Source organism: Oncorhynchus clarkii, chromosome 7 (assembly GCF_045791955.1).
Source record: "Oncorhynchus clarkii lewisi isolate Uvic-CL-2024 chromosome 7, UVic_Ocla_1.0, whole genome shotgun sequence".
In the NCBI taxonomy this organism is placed as follows: domain Eukaryota; kingdom Metazoa; phylum Chordata; class Actinopteri; order Salmoniformes; family Salmonidae; genus Oncorhynchus; species Oncorhynchus clarkii.
In genome coordinates this window covers 75,246,505-75,261,504 of record NC_092153.1, presented here as the reverse complement: position 1 = coordinate 75,261,504, position 15,000 = coordinate 75,246,505, and the positions used below count along the sequence as shown (strand labels likewise).

Below are 15,000 nucleotides of genomic sequence, written 5' to 3'. Positions count from 1 at the left end.
AACCAGGAGAGAGAAAGACCGACAGAGAGACAGACAGACAGATAGAGAAACAGAGGAATAGGAGAAAGAAAAACAGAGAGAAGCTAGTAGGTAGAAGCTAGGAGCAGTATTTTCCTCATTTGTTTTCATATGCAGTTTCATCAGAGCTTCCACAATCCAACTACAGCTATCACAGCTGTCAAGGAGCAGTTCTCTCTCTGTGGGTCTAACCCCAAGAAGTTCTGGAAAACTGTTAAAAACCTGGAGAATAAACCCTGCTCACAGCTGCCCATGTCCCTTAAAGTTGATGATGTGGTTGTTACTGACAAGAAGCACATGGCTGAGGTCTTTAATCACCACTTCATTAAGTCAGGATTCCTATTTGACTCAGCCATGCATCCTTGCCCGTCCAACATTTCCTCATCCCCCACCCCTTCTAATGCAACTAGCCCCGATGCTCCTCCCTCTTTTACCCCTGCCCCGCTACAAAGTTTCTCCCTGCAGGCGTTCACTGAGTCAAAGGGGCTAAAGGAGCTCCTTAAACTTGTCCCCAAAAAAACATCTGGGCCACCCTTTCTTCTTTAAGGTTGCTGCCCCCATCTTCGCCAAGCCTGTCTCTTCTCTCTGGGGAGGTTCCCATTGCTTGGAAGGCAGCCACGATTTGTCTTTTATTTAAAGGGGAGATCAAGATGTTATAGGCCTATTTATATCTTGCCCTGTTTATCAAAGGTGTTGGAAAAACTTGTACTGTAAATAATCACCTGACTGGCTTTCTTGATGTCTATAATATTCTCTCTGGAATGCAATCTGGTTTCCGCTCAGGTTATGGATGTGTCAATGCAACCATAAAGGTCCTCAATGATGCCACCATTGCCCTTGATTCTAAGCAATGTTTTGCTGCTATTTTTATTGACTTGCCTAAAGTTTTTGATACGGTAGACCATTCCATTCTTGTGGGCCGGCTAAGGAGTATTGGTGTCTCTGAGGGGTCTTTGGCCTGGTTTGCTAACTACCTCTCTCAAAGAGTGCAGTGTATAATGTCAGAACATCTGCTGTCTCAGCCACTGCCTGTCACCAAGGGAGTACCCCAAGGCTCGATACTCGGCCCAATGCTCTTCTCAATTTACATCAACTATATAGCTCAGGCAGTAGGAAGCTCTCTCATCCATTTATATGCAGATGATACAGTCTTATACTCAGCTGGCCCCTCCCCGGATTTTGTGTTAAACGCTCTACAACAAAGCTTTCTTAGTGACCAACAAGCTTTCTCTACCCTTAACCTTGTTCTGAACACCTCCAAAACAAAGGTAATGTGGTTTGGTAAGAAGAATGCTCCTCTGCCCACAGGTGTGATTACTACCTCTCAGGGTTTAGAGTTTGAGGTAGCCACCTCATACAAGTACTTGGGAGTACGACTAGACGGTAAAGTTAAATCTAGACTTGGTTTCCTCTATCGTAATCGCTCCTCTTTCACCCCAGCTGCCAAACTAACCCTGATTCAGATGACAATCCTACCCATGCTAGATTACGGAGACATAATTTATAGATCTGCAGGTAAGGGTGCTCTCGAGTGGCTAGATGTTCTTTACCTATCGGCCATCAGATTTGCCACCAATGCTCTTTATAGGACACATCACTGCACTCTACACTCCTCTGGTCATCTCTGTACACCCATCGCAAGACCCACTGGTTGATGCTTATTTATAAAACCCTCTTAGGCCTCACTCCCCCCTATATGAGATATCTACAGCAGTCCTCATCCTCCTCACTCACACATCCGTTCCGTAGAGACACATTCTGTTAAAGGTCTCCAAAGCACACACATTCCATGGGTCGCTCATCTTTTCAGTTTGCTGCAGCTAGCGATAGGAACGAGCTGCAACAAACACTCAAACTGGACAGTGTTATCTCAATCTCTTCATTCAAAGACTCAATCATGGACACTCTCACTGACAGTTGTGGCTGCTTTGCGTGATGTATTGTTGTCTCTAAAATGTTTGTACTGTGTTTTGTGCTGTTGCCATGTTGTGTTGCTACGATGCTGTGTTGTCATGTGTTGCTACCATGCTGTGTTGTCATGTGTTGCTGCCATTCAATGTTGTTTTCTTAGGTCTCTCTTTATGTAGTGTTGTCTCTCTTGTCGTGATGTGTTTTGTCCTATATTTCTATTTATTTTATTTGTATTTTTTAGCCCAGCCCGCGTCCTTTTTCCTTCTGGTTGGCCGTCATTGTAAATAAGAATTTGTTCTTAGCTGACTTGCCTTAAATAAAGGTTAAATAAATAAAAGTTCACACCACAGGAACAAAAATGCAATACCCTGATCTGATCTTGTGCAAATGCAAAGTAAAGGTCCTATTAAATCCAACTGACACGCCCACAAAATTATCATAAAGTGATGTTTTCACGTGAAAATCCTGACATGCGCCCACGACTTATTTACATATCGTAGGACGTCACGGAAACGGCATGGCGATATGGCAGAGACACTAGACAGAAATGTGTCACTGAGGAAGCCCAGAAGGAGACATACAACAGATCTCACCTTGAGAGGGACGCCTGGAGAACAGACACACTCTCTCTCACACATGCACAAACACGTGCCCACACATTCGCACACACACTGGCACACACACTCACATACCATCTCTCCCTCGCCTGATAAGCGTTAGCCCCCTGACTGTTTCAGCCCCCTGACTGTTTCAGCCCCCTGACTGTTTCTGCCCCCTGACTGTTTCTGCACCCTGACTGTTTCTGCCCCCTGACTGTTTCTGCACCCTGACTGTTTTGTTTCTGCCCCCTGACTGTTTCTGCCCCCTGACTGTTTCTGCCCCCTGACTGTTTTTGCACCCTGACTGTTTCTGCACCCTGACTGTTTCAGCCCCCTGACTGTTTCAGCCCCCTGACTGTTTCTGCCCCCTGACTGTTTCTGCCCCCTGACTGTTTCTGCCCTCTGACTGTTTCAGCCCCCTGACTGTTTCTGCACCCTGACTGTTTCTGCACCCTGACTGTTTCAGCCCCCTGACTGTTTCAGCCCCCTGACTGTTTCTGCCCCCTGACTGTTTCTGCACCCTGACTGTTTCAGCCCCCTGACTGTTTCTGTTGCTTTCACTAAATCACTGAAACACCCAAACACACAGTCCATCACTCATCACTATGTAGAGACGGACAACCACCTCAAACCACAACCGCAAACCACAACCCCAAACCACAACCGCAAACCCCAACCACAACCCCCAAACCCCAAACCTCACTTCAGAACAGGGTTTACTTTAGGAAAATGTGGCGCCGGACTTTTGACTGTCCACATTTACTTTTCGTCATCCAACAAGACGAGTAACGAACAGCAAAATCACTAGCCTATGTCAATCTACTATAGTAGAAAAGTTTAGGATATCTATTCTATTGGTCAGCTAGTGGAGAAAGAAATAACCTATTTCAAACAGACTGCGGGACAGTTGTGGGACGATAGATCCCAAATTCATACAACCAGTAGGCCTAGGCTGCATCAAGCAAATGTTAAAAAGCAATGAGTCTGATGCAACAGATCAGAACGTTTAGCTTAAAATGTTGATCAACAATTTTTTCTTCACATTATAAGTGCAGCAATGTGCACAAGGCAGTAGGCTGCGCACAAATGTTTGTTCCATAATGCACATAGTTGGAGAACACCATTGTCAAACGGGCACTGCACATGCGAGCGGTTTCATGTGACAGAAATGAAAATATCCATTAGAGATGTAGAAAGATAGGAAATCTAATAGACTACTTTGAAGCAAGGTAAGACATGCCTCATAATATGTATTAAAACATTCAGGTTTCAAACAATTATCAACAAATATGTTATCAAAATGTTGTCGTTTGATGCCGCGTTCAAACCACTGGGAACTTGGAAATCTCCGACCTTAGTGCGTTCAAGACAACTGGAAACTGGGATAAAAACAAATTCAGACTGGGAAAAATAGTTTTGAGCGGTCATCCAACTCGTAATTCCAACTCAGAAACTCTGGCCTCTTTCTAGAGCTCCGACATTCCAACCTGAAGATCACTGATGTCATGATTTGACCTCGTATTTTTCAGTGTTCCCAGTTGTCTTGAAAGCAGCACAAGATGCTGCCGCAGCAGCTCTTCCGCTGTCTGACAGATTTTCCATGTGTGATAAATAAGATACATAAATATACTGTACACACGCAGCAATTTCATTCTACAAAATTATGCAAATTGACCTGTGTGTGTCTGTGTGTAGTAGAGAGAGAGAGAGAGATAGAGAGAGAGAGAGAGAGAAAGAGACAGGAGGAAGACAAGCATCACATGCCACTATCAGAATGCTGGCACCCTGGTAGGAGGTAGAGAGAGAGAGGGACAGGTGAAATAGTGAAAAAGTGATGAGCAGAGGCAGAATGAAGTAAAGGAATCCCCCTCCCTCTCTCTTTCCATCCTTAATGAACAACAGGCCCAAGTGTTCTTATAATTACATGCACTTCCTCATTCCCCCCTTCTCCACTTAAGACCCTTGCCCCCTCTCTTTATCCCCTTCCTTACCCGCCTCTCGACCCCTACCTAGGGCCTCTCGACCCCACCCCTACCTAGGGCCTCTCGACCCCTACCTAGGGCCTCTCGACCCCTACCTAGGGCCTCTCAACCCCTACCTAGGGCCTCTCAACCCCTACCTAGGGCCTCTCCACCCCTACCTAGGGCCTCTCCACCCCTACCTAGGGCCTCTCGACCCCTACCTAGGGCCTCTCCACCCCTACCTAGGGCCTCTCCACCCCTACCTAGGGCCTCTCCACCCCTACCTAGGGCCTCTCCACCCCTACCTAGGGTCTCTCGACCCCTACCTAGGGCCACTCGTCGACCCCTACCTAGGGCCTCTCGTCGACCCCTACCTAGGGCCTCTCGACCCCTACCTAGGGCCTCTCGACACATATGTTGTCTGTCAGTTAAGCGCCAGTCTCTTTTTCTGCTGGACGGACGCAAGATTGGCGAAGCCGGGCAAACCTGAATGACTGCCTTCATTTAATGCGACACAGAGCCCCATAAAAGAAGAGAATGGTTTATAGTCATGTTTCACACTTCCGAGCTCTCTCTCTCTCTCTCTGCCACAATGGTGCTACGGATGGAGAGAGAGAGAGAGGAGGAGAAGTTGAGGGGCATCGTAAATTACGAAAATTAATCTCTGATATGTTTTCAGACAGTTGTGGTTTCGGGAAAAATGAGGTAACCCGTGGAAAAAGAGCAGATTTTCACCAGCTGAAAAATCTAGCAATAACAGCGAGAAATGTGACTGGTTGGAAGATTTATGCTCAGGTCTCATGAGGGTAGCTCTTAAAAATACTACTACTTCAGGCCCACATGTTGCAAAGTTGCTCAAAAGCCCAATAAAACAACCCCTGTCGCTCGTTAAGTCAACGCATACAACTGCATTGTTACATTGGGAACGACTGAAAGGCAATAAATTAAATCCCCGATTCCAATTTCCTTTTTGTATGACAAATGTCTGGCTGTTAAATATTCAATGCGATTATAATATTTTTTGCCCATTCTAATTATGCTACCATCTACTTGCAGTTTCTCATGATTTGTTTGCATATTTGCGTTATTATTGGTTTATTAAATGCTAGACAATGACGTCCAAAGATTTCTGAGAGAATTGTAATTATAATCCTCTGTGCCAGAAGCTCCTCTACGCTTCATGAAAAGAATCTGTCCCAAATAACACCCTATCCTCTATATAGTGCACTTCTTCCCATAGAGGCCCGGTCAAAAATAGTGTACTCTATAGGGAATAGGGTGCCATTTGGGATGAACTCTAGCTTTTACCTTCAATACAAACATCTGGTTTTTCCCACTCCTGATTTCATGACTAATTATACGCAGTCCTTGAGTCATTGTAAACCTCCTCCGAAACATCAAAGGCCTTGTGAGGAGGACAAAGAGGAACACTGTAGCAGCACAGGCCTGGATTCAGTTATGAATATTCACAGCACAGGGAGAAGGAAAGATAGAGGGGGGAGAGAGAGAGAGAGAGAGAGAGAGAAGGGAAAGAGTGTGTGAGAGAGAGAAGAGAGAGAGAGTGAGACAGAAAGAGTGAGAGTAGAGGGGAGAAAAAGAGAGAGAGAAAAAGGGGAGAAAGAGAGTGAGAGAGATATAAGAGATATAAGGGAGAAAGAGTGTGAGAGAGAGAAAGAGAGAGGAAAGGAAAGAGAGAGGGAGAGGGCTAAAAAGAGAGAGGGAGAGAAAAGAGATGTGAAATAAAGAGTGGAAATAACAGAGAGTAACAGAGAAATTGAGAGATGGGAAACAGAGAGAAAGAGAGGAGGTAGAAGTTACCTTGAGGAAGGGAATGACGAAGGGCCTCAGGGGAAAGTTGGTGGCCTCCTGGAGCCTTGAGTGGAACTCCTCGATGGTGACTGTTGAATTCTGGGACACATAGAGGAGAGATCAGCCAATCACAATTCACCTCTCAAGGTTCAGTTTATTTGTCTCCATCACTGAGCTTGATATTGTGCGTGTTCCAGATCAACTACATTGCAGCTGCCACACTGAGTCCATTTGTAGATCAGTCCAAATAGATTCTCTCAGACATGAGGATAGACTTGAATCCCTTTGAGTGACCAGAGAAATAACTATATGGCACCAAAAGTCAGTTTCCCTTTCAACTGCTGATCAACTTGTTCAGGGATGAATGATGTACAACAGATTATATGTACAGTGGGGAGAACAAGTACTTGATACACTGCCGATTTTGCAGGTTTTCCTACTTACAAAGCATGTAAAGGTCTGTAATTTTTATCATAGGTACACTTCACATTGTCACAGGTATACAATCACATTGTATGATTTTTAAGTAATTCATTTGCATTTTATTGCATGACATAAGTATTTGATCACCTACCAACCAGTAAGAATTCCGGCTCTCACAGACCCGTTAGTTTTTCTTTAAGAATCCCTCCTGTTCTCCACTCATTACCTGTATTAACTGCACCTGTTTGAACTCATTACCTGTATAAAAGACACCTGTCCACACACTCAATCAAACAGACTCCAACCTCTCCACAATGGCCAAGACCAGAGAGCTGTGTAAGGACATCAGTGATAAAATTGTAGACCTGCACATGGCTGGGATGGGCTACAGGACAATAAGCAAGCAGCTTGGTGAGAAGGTAACAACTGTTGGCGCAATTATTAGAAAATGGAAGAAGTTCAAGATGACGGTCAATCACCCTCGGTCTGGGGCTCCATGCAAGATCTCACCTCGTGGGGCATCAATGATCATGAGGAAGGTGAGGGATCAGCCCAGAACTACACGGCAGGACCTGGTCAATGACCTGAAGAGAGCTGGGACCACAGTCTTAAATAAAACCATTAGTAACACACTACGCCGTCATGGATTAAAATCCTGCAGCGCACGCAAGGTCCCCCTGCTCAAGCCAGCGCATGTCCAGGCCATTCTGAAGTTTGCCAATGACCATCTGGATGATCCAGAGGAGGAATGGGAGAAAGTCATGTGGTCTGATGAGACAAAAATAGAGCTTTTTGGTCTAAACTCCACTCAGCGTGTTTGGAGGAAGAAGAAGGATGAGTACAACCCCAAGAACACCATCCCAACCGTGAAGCATGGAGGTGGAAACATCATTATTTGGGGATGCTTTTCTGCAAAGGGGACAGGACGACTGCACCGTATTGAGGGGAGGATGGATGGGGCCATGTATCGCAAGATCTTGGCCAACAACCTCCTTCCCTCAGTAAGAGCATTGAAGATGGTTCGTGGCTGGGTCTTCCAGCATGACAATGACCCGAAACACACAGCCAGGGCAACTAAGGAGTGGCTTCGTGAGAAGCATCTCAAGGTCCTGGAGTGGCCTAGCCAGTCTCCAGACCTGAACCCAATAGAACATCTTTGGAGGGAGCTGAAAGTCCGTATTGCCCAGCGACAGCCCTGAAACCTGAAGGATCTGGAGAAGGTCTGTATGGAGAAGAGGGTCAAAATCCCAGCTGCAGTGTGTGCAAACCTGGTCAAGAACTACAGGAAACGTATGATCTCTGTAATTGCAAACAAAGGTTTCTGTACCAAATATTAAGTTCTGCTTTTCTGATGTATCAAATACTTATGTCATGCAATAAAATGCAAATGAATTACTTGAAAATCATACAATGTGATTTTCTGGATGTCTTTTTTAGATTCCGTCTCTCACAGTTGAAGTTTACCTATGATAAAAATTACAGACCTCTACATGCTTTGTAAGTAGGAAAACCTGCAAAATCGGCAGTGTATCAAATACTTGTTCTCCCCACTGTAGGTATAATGTGCAGCACAGGACTCAATATGTTGCAGATGGGGCCTGTCAAAACCAATACAGTGTGTCCATTTGGGCCACATATACTGAATATACGGCCATGTTCCATTGAATGAAAACATCTGACGAAATAAAATCCAGCCCAACATAAATAACACATACTGTCTTTTCTATTTTGGGCAGATATTTGTACTGGTATTGAAAGTAACATATTCATATGTTCAAATATTTAATTCTACATATATCACTTCAATTTGATTTGACTCCATTCAATTCAGTTCAACTAATTTCAATCATCGAAACACATCTCAAATCAAATGCAACTATGTTGACATATCAATACAGAATAAGTGACAATGTTTTATGGGAGTTTCCATCCATCTATTTCTCCATCATTCCTAAAATGTTTTATCACCCACTCACCACGAGGGCCAGCACCAGGTTGCGGACACTCTCTCCGATCTCGGGCGAGATGTCATTGCCGAACTGCTGCAGCGTCGTCAGGAAGCGTTTGAGCTTGCTGAGCTGTCGGGCGCCGCATGTGGCCGGGAGCTGCTGATTGGCCAGCGATGAGGAAGATGAGGAGCTAGGCCCATTGCTGTAGCGCTGGGGCGGCGAGGGCACAGCATTTAGGGTGGGCGGGGAGTGGTGGATTCCATTGGTCACTGGGGGAGGGAAGAGGCGGGACGGGGAGGGAGAGGAGCAAATGAGAGGTCGGCGTAGGAGGTCAAAAAAGTTTATCAAATGTGGTCCGACATAGGAGGTAGTACTTCGACTGGATGGGCTGATGCAAATGCTACAGAGGGACAATACATATCACATTAATTATCGAATCACCAGGTCTTTCATATGGAATCCTTATTTACACCTATCTGATCTAGGCCAGGTTGCAGTACAGGCCTTTGTGACAACAAAGGGGGCTTTATAAATACATGTTATTATTATATGGCCATAAAGTAAAGCAGACAAAAAAGGAAGCCTTTCAGATATATCAGAATACTCCAAAATCGTTTACCACACTGCTCTAATTCATCTATGGATAATGGATATTACGAGGCTGCAGACCCAGGACGCTCCTCTATGGGGAGCTAGTGGTGGTAAGAGTCTTGACGTCCCTTAAATTAACTGTCAATAAAGCACAAATTGAATCCTGTACTTTCTTCATTACTTCCAGGTTTATGGGTACATTTCCTGCTGTACTTCCTGGTTGCCGGTCCACCCACCGGGGCCTCATTGACTTGAATGGGGATGACTGCTCCAGTCATTATATTTCTATGGTAAGAGTGCTAATATCTGTGGTACTCACGAGTGGTGGAGGAGAAGGAGGCTGGCCGGGGTCCGCTGGGGTTCACGGAGGGCAGGGGCGGCATGGTGGCGCTGCTGCTGCTGGGGACTGGTCTGGGGACTGGTCTGGGGACTGGTCTGGAATGAGTCTTGACATCCACAGGAGAGCCGGGCATGGCAGGGGTCTTCTTCTCACCACTGTCTGAGGAGGGGGAGAGAGGGAGGTAGGGAGGGAGGGGAGGGAGAAAGAAGGGAGGGAGAGAGTAGGGATGGAGAGATAGGGGAGGAAGAGAGAGCGAGAGAGAAGAGGAAGGGAGAGAGAGAGAGGGAGAAAGAAGGGAGGAAGAGAGAAGGGAGGGAGAGATAGGGGAGGAAGAGAGAGCGAGAGAGAAGAGGAAGGGAGAGAGAGAGAGAGAGAGAGAGAGAGAGAGGAGGGACAGGGTCAATAGGTGCATGACAGAGATGTTTTGTGGTCAAGGTGCTCAAACAGCTACACGTATGTACACACACATTCATGCAAAACATTATCTTGACAATTTATTAATGTAGCTTCCATGAAAACAATGATTAAACAAACTAAAACATGGCTGAATGCACTGTAATATCATGTCTGACATGACACCAAAATTGTGACATCCCTCTTCCTTGTGACTGGTGACACATGTGGCTTGAAGACTGAAGAAGCCAGTGAGAGAATCTACAGTCTTAACTTTTGTCTTTCTTTTTAAAAAAAAATCTTGTTTATTTTTGTAGAAGTAGGTTTGCAGTCTGGTTTCCATCATCAGCCACTCAAATGACAAACCCACATAAACACACACTATCCTCAGCATCAATGTGTGTGTGTGTGCGAACTTGACACAACTGTGGGAAGCGTTGGACCAGTATCCCTGTACAACACTTTCACAGTATCCCTGCGTCCACACCTGACGAATTCAGGCTTTTCTGAGGGCGAAAGGGTGGGGTGCAACTCAATATTAGAAAGGTGTACACCCGTTTGCCCTCAGAACAGCCTCAGTTTGTCGGGGCATGGAATTTACAAGGTATCGAAAGCGTTCCACAGGGATATATGGCCCACCCTCTGAATGGCACATACACAATCCATATCTCAACTGTCTCACTCTCAAGGCCTAAAAATCCTTCTTTAACCTGTCTCCTCCCTTTCATCTATACTGACTAAAGCGGATTTAACAGGTGACATCAACAAGGAATCATGGCTTTCACCTGGATTCACCTGGTCAGTCTGTGTCATGGAAAGAGAAGGTGTTCCTAATGTTTTGTCCACTCAGTGTGAGTGTTAAGATGAGTGACTGAACATTTCCAGACTCAATATTATCAATGTCCCCAGCTTTTTCATGGAAGAAAACAACAGCAGAACCTCCCCCTCCTCCACCCTCCTTCTGCCCCTGGTAGAGCAACCAGATGTCTTGGGGTCTAGCCTTGCCTTGACATGCTCAACCCTTCCATTGAGATCCATGGCAGAAGTGCTAATGAAGAAAAGCCATTGTGTTTGTGGAGAAGAATGGCCCTTCATTGAGCCAGTGGTGCCGAAGAAAGAAGGAAAAGAGGGCGGGAGCTATTTCACGCTTTACTAACAAGATCGCAAAAGCTTTTGAGTGTTAAACGCATACTTCTCAATATGCCACGGCCAATGAATGAAATGAATGGGACCACCAGATCAGGGGATGGGGGAGAGAGGGAGAGAGAGATGGTAATAATCTTTAGATCAGAGGGCATCTGTGTTCGTCCGATCCCCATGAAGACTGGGTCTGGTCTCTATTTGGAGTGGATCAGATGCTTCCAACTGCTTTTAGACAGATGATTAACAGACAATCAGTTTTAAAGAGTAAAAGGTTGGGTGAGAGGTTCCTTGGTTTTAGGGTTTTTCTTTAGAGCCAGACTATTATGCTCTTTTGATGTCATGAACTGAGCATCTGCCTTCATACACAAACATATGAATGCAACAGCCAGTACTTCAGTGATTTTTAAGCGTGTTTGACAATTTGATGGAGAGCGATATGGCATTTAATATACCAGCATGTGATGATAAACAATTAAGGTAAAAACTAGGAAATCAAAAAACAGGCCACTGAAGGATGTGGTTCCACTGTGGACTTGATGGATGGAATCCAAAGGAGGGGCTCCCGATGACAGAGTTATTTGGCATGTTGAAATAACCAATACACCTCATGACTTGGTGGTTCGTAGACATACCCCTTTAGAAAAAGGAAAAGCAACAAAGGTATATGCTTGCTTACACCGAAAACATATGTGAGTTGTTTCAGCTAAATATTATTAATAATTATTTTATTATTTATTTTTTAGTTTACTCAACTTTTTGGTAAAAGTGGTATATGAATTTAATACTTTTAGTTGGGCTAAACTTAGCTCCAACAATAATTCTGTCAACTTAAAAATATGTGTTTGCTCAAATTCTCTCATATGTTCATTCAACTAGAAATGTGGGCATGTTACCTAAAAAAGTCTGTGGAACTAGTGTGTGTGTAACACAGTGCTTTTAACAGACAATGTTTTCAACTTACATATTTGACAAACATAATTACATTGTGCATGTTCATTTATACAGTAATTAATAATCAACATGTCCTCATCTGGAATTTGAACTCACAAACTCTTGGTTCACTTTGCACTCCAAAGTAAATCTTAGCTCTGTTAAAATTACACAATATTTGATTTATCATAGTGATTAAGGAGTAAAAATATGCCATACCAACATCAAGACAACAACAGTAAACCGAAAAACCTAAATTGCTTAAATAAGAAAATCGAATCAGCTTTTTGACACAGACATGGTGGCGTAGCAGGAAGATCAGGGCAGGTATGAACCAAGAGGTTGTGCGTTCAAATCCCAGGTGAGGACATGTTGAATGCATGTCAACATGGGTCAAATATGTAAGTTAAAAGCACTGTGTTTGTAACCAGTCGCACACCCATTTTTAAATAAGATGCCCAAATAATAATTTATATTCGAATGAACATATGAGACAAGTTGAGTAAACACATTTTAAATTGACTGGACCAACTAAAAATGTTTAGTTCAGGTAAAAAGGCTGTGGAACCAGATACTTAATAACAGGGGCGCAACTTTGGTTTTAGAAGTGGGGGGACGACGACATAGATAGATATATTTTTTTTATCCAATTGGATAAACACTCCAAACAGCCTACCCAACTGCTCGGAGGTGACCGCATGGTCCTAAAGCACGCCGTTGCCTCGTTTCGTATCACATTCCAATGATAAAACCGGGGGGGGGGGACAAAAATGGAATTTCAGAATGTGGGAGGGACATGACCCCAGTGAAAGTTGCACCCCTGCTTAATAATAATGAATTGAAACAACTAGATTTGTGGATGTTTTTTATACAGTGTAATACTCAAGTACATGTACAGTTGAAGTCGGAAGTTTACATACACCTTAGGTAAATACATTTGAAATCCAGTTATTCACAGTTCCTGACATTTAATCCTAGTAAAAATTCCCTGTTTTAGGTCAGTTAGGATCACCACTTTATTTGAAGAATGACAGAGCTGGTGTAACTGAGTCGGGTTTGTAGGCCTCCTTGCTCACACATGCTTTTTCAGTTCTGCCCACAAATTTTCTATAGGATTGAGGTCAGGGCTTTATGATGGCCACTCCAATACCTTGACTTTGTTTTCCCCCCTCATGATGCCATCTATTTTGTGAAGTGCAACAGTCCCACCTGCAGCAAGCACCCCCACAACATGATGCTGCCACCCCCGTGCTTCACGGGTTGGGATGGTGTTCTTCGGCTTCCAAGCCTCCCCCTTTTTCCTAGAAACATAACGACGGCCTTTATGGCCAAACAGTTCTATTTTTGTTTCATCAGACCAGAGGACATTTCTCCAAAAAGTACGATCTTTGTCCCCATGTGCAGTTGCAAACCTGAGTCTGGCTTTTTTATGGCGGTTTTGGAACAGTGGCTTCTTCCTTGCTGAGCGGCCTTTCAGGTTATGTCGATATAGGACTTGATTTACTGTGGATATAGATACGTTTGTACCTGTTTCCTCCAGAATCTTCACAAGGTCCTTTGTTGTTGTTCTGGGATTGATTTGCACTTTTCGCACCAAAGTACGTTCATCTCAGGCATTTGGAAACTGCTGGCTGATTTCTTTTGATTTTCTATGATGTCAAGCAAAGAGGCACTGAGATTGAAGGTAGGCCTTGAAATACATCCACAGGTACACCTCCAATTGACTCAAATGATGTCAATTAGCCTATCAGAAGCTTCTAAAGCCATGACATCATTTTCAGGAATTTTCCAAGTTGTTTAAAGGCACAGTCAACTTAGTGTATATAAACTTCTGACCCACTGAAATTGTGATACAGTTAATTATAAGTGAAATAATCTGTTTGTAAACAATTGTTTGAAAAATGACTGGTGTCATGTACAAAGTAGTTGTCCTAACCGACTTGCCAGAACTATAGTTTGTCAACAAGAAATTTGTGGAGTGATTGAAAAATGAGTTTTAATGACTCCAACATAAGTGTATGTAGACTTACCGACTTCAACTGTTGAATTAATAAAGCCAGCAGACAAGCACAACAGTGAGGGTTCACCTGAACTCTCTGGATTGCAGCGCTGCACCCTGCCATTTGACCGCTCGCTCTGCCCTTGCATCTGAGCCCCGCTTTGACTCTACCCTCCCTTCATTTCTCACCCTATTCTTGTCCTCCCCTCTCCTTCTCTCCATCTCTCTCTCTCTCTCCGCACCCCATGGTCTGCCTTCTATCGCTCCACCTGTTCAGGAGAGCAGGAGGGGCAGGAAGAAAGGCTATACACAGCAATTTGGGCTTCTGTCTCGCACACACGCACGTGGCACAGTGACGGAAACACACAAGCACACACACACACACATACACACACACACCATGCCATCACTTGACAGAGAGCAGCCTGGAGCACACACACTGGTTCCAATGTCTCAATAACATGATCCATGGGACGTATTGCTCCACAAGTCTCAATAACACGATCCATGGGACGTATAGCTTCACACGTCTCAATAACACGATCCATGGGACATATAGCTCCACATGTCTCAATAACATGACCCATGGGACATATAGCTCCACACGTCTCAATAATACGATCCATGGGACGTATAGCTCCACACGTCTCAATAACACGATCAATGGGACATGTAGCTCCACACGTCTAAATAACACGATCCATGGGACGTATAGCTCCACACGTCTCAATAAAACGATCAATGGGACATGTAGCTCCACACGTCTAAATAACACGATCCATGGGACGTATAGCTCCACACGTCTCAATAACACGATCCATGGGACGTATAGCTCCACACGTCTCAATAACACGATCCATGGGACGTATAGCTCCACATGTCTCAATAACATGATCCATGGGACATATAGCTCCACACGTCTAAATAACACGAT

The 15,000-nt window shown here is 44.4% G+C and overlaps 1 protein-coding gene across 2 annotated transcripts in view; it reads right to left on the bottom strand.

Moving 5' to 3' along the window:
• Nucleotides 1-15,000, bottom strand: part of LOC139413848 (protein CBFA2T2-like) — a 65,816-nt gene that overhangs the window by 15,615 nt on the left and 35,201 nt on the right. For both annotated transcript variants that reach the window (XM_071161658.1, XM_071161659.1), the window contains exons 2-4: nucleotides 9,581-9,760; nucleotides 8,698-8,939; nucleotides 6,308-6,397 (exon numbers count right to left, since the gene is read on the bottom strand). In XM_071161658.1, coding sequence (XP_071017759.1) covers nucleotides 6,308-6,397; nucleotides 8,698-8,939; nucleotides 9,581-9,760 — 512 coding nt within the window. The remainder of the gene's footprint in view (nucleotides 1-6,307; nucleotides 6,398-8,697; nucleotides 8,940-9,580; nucleotides 9,761-15,000) is intronic.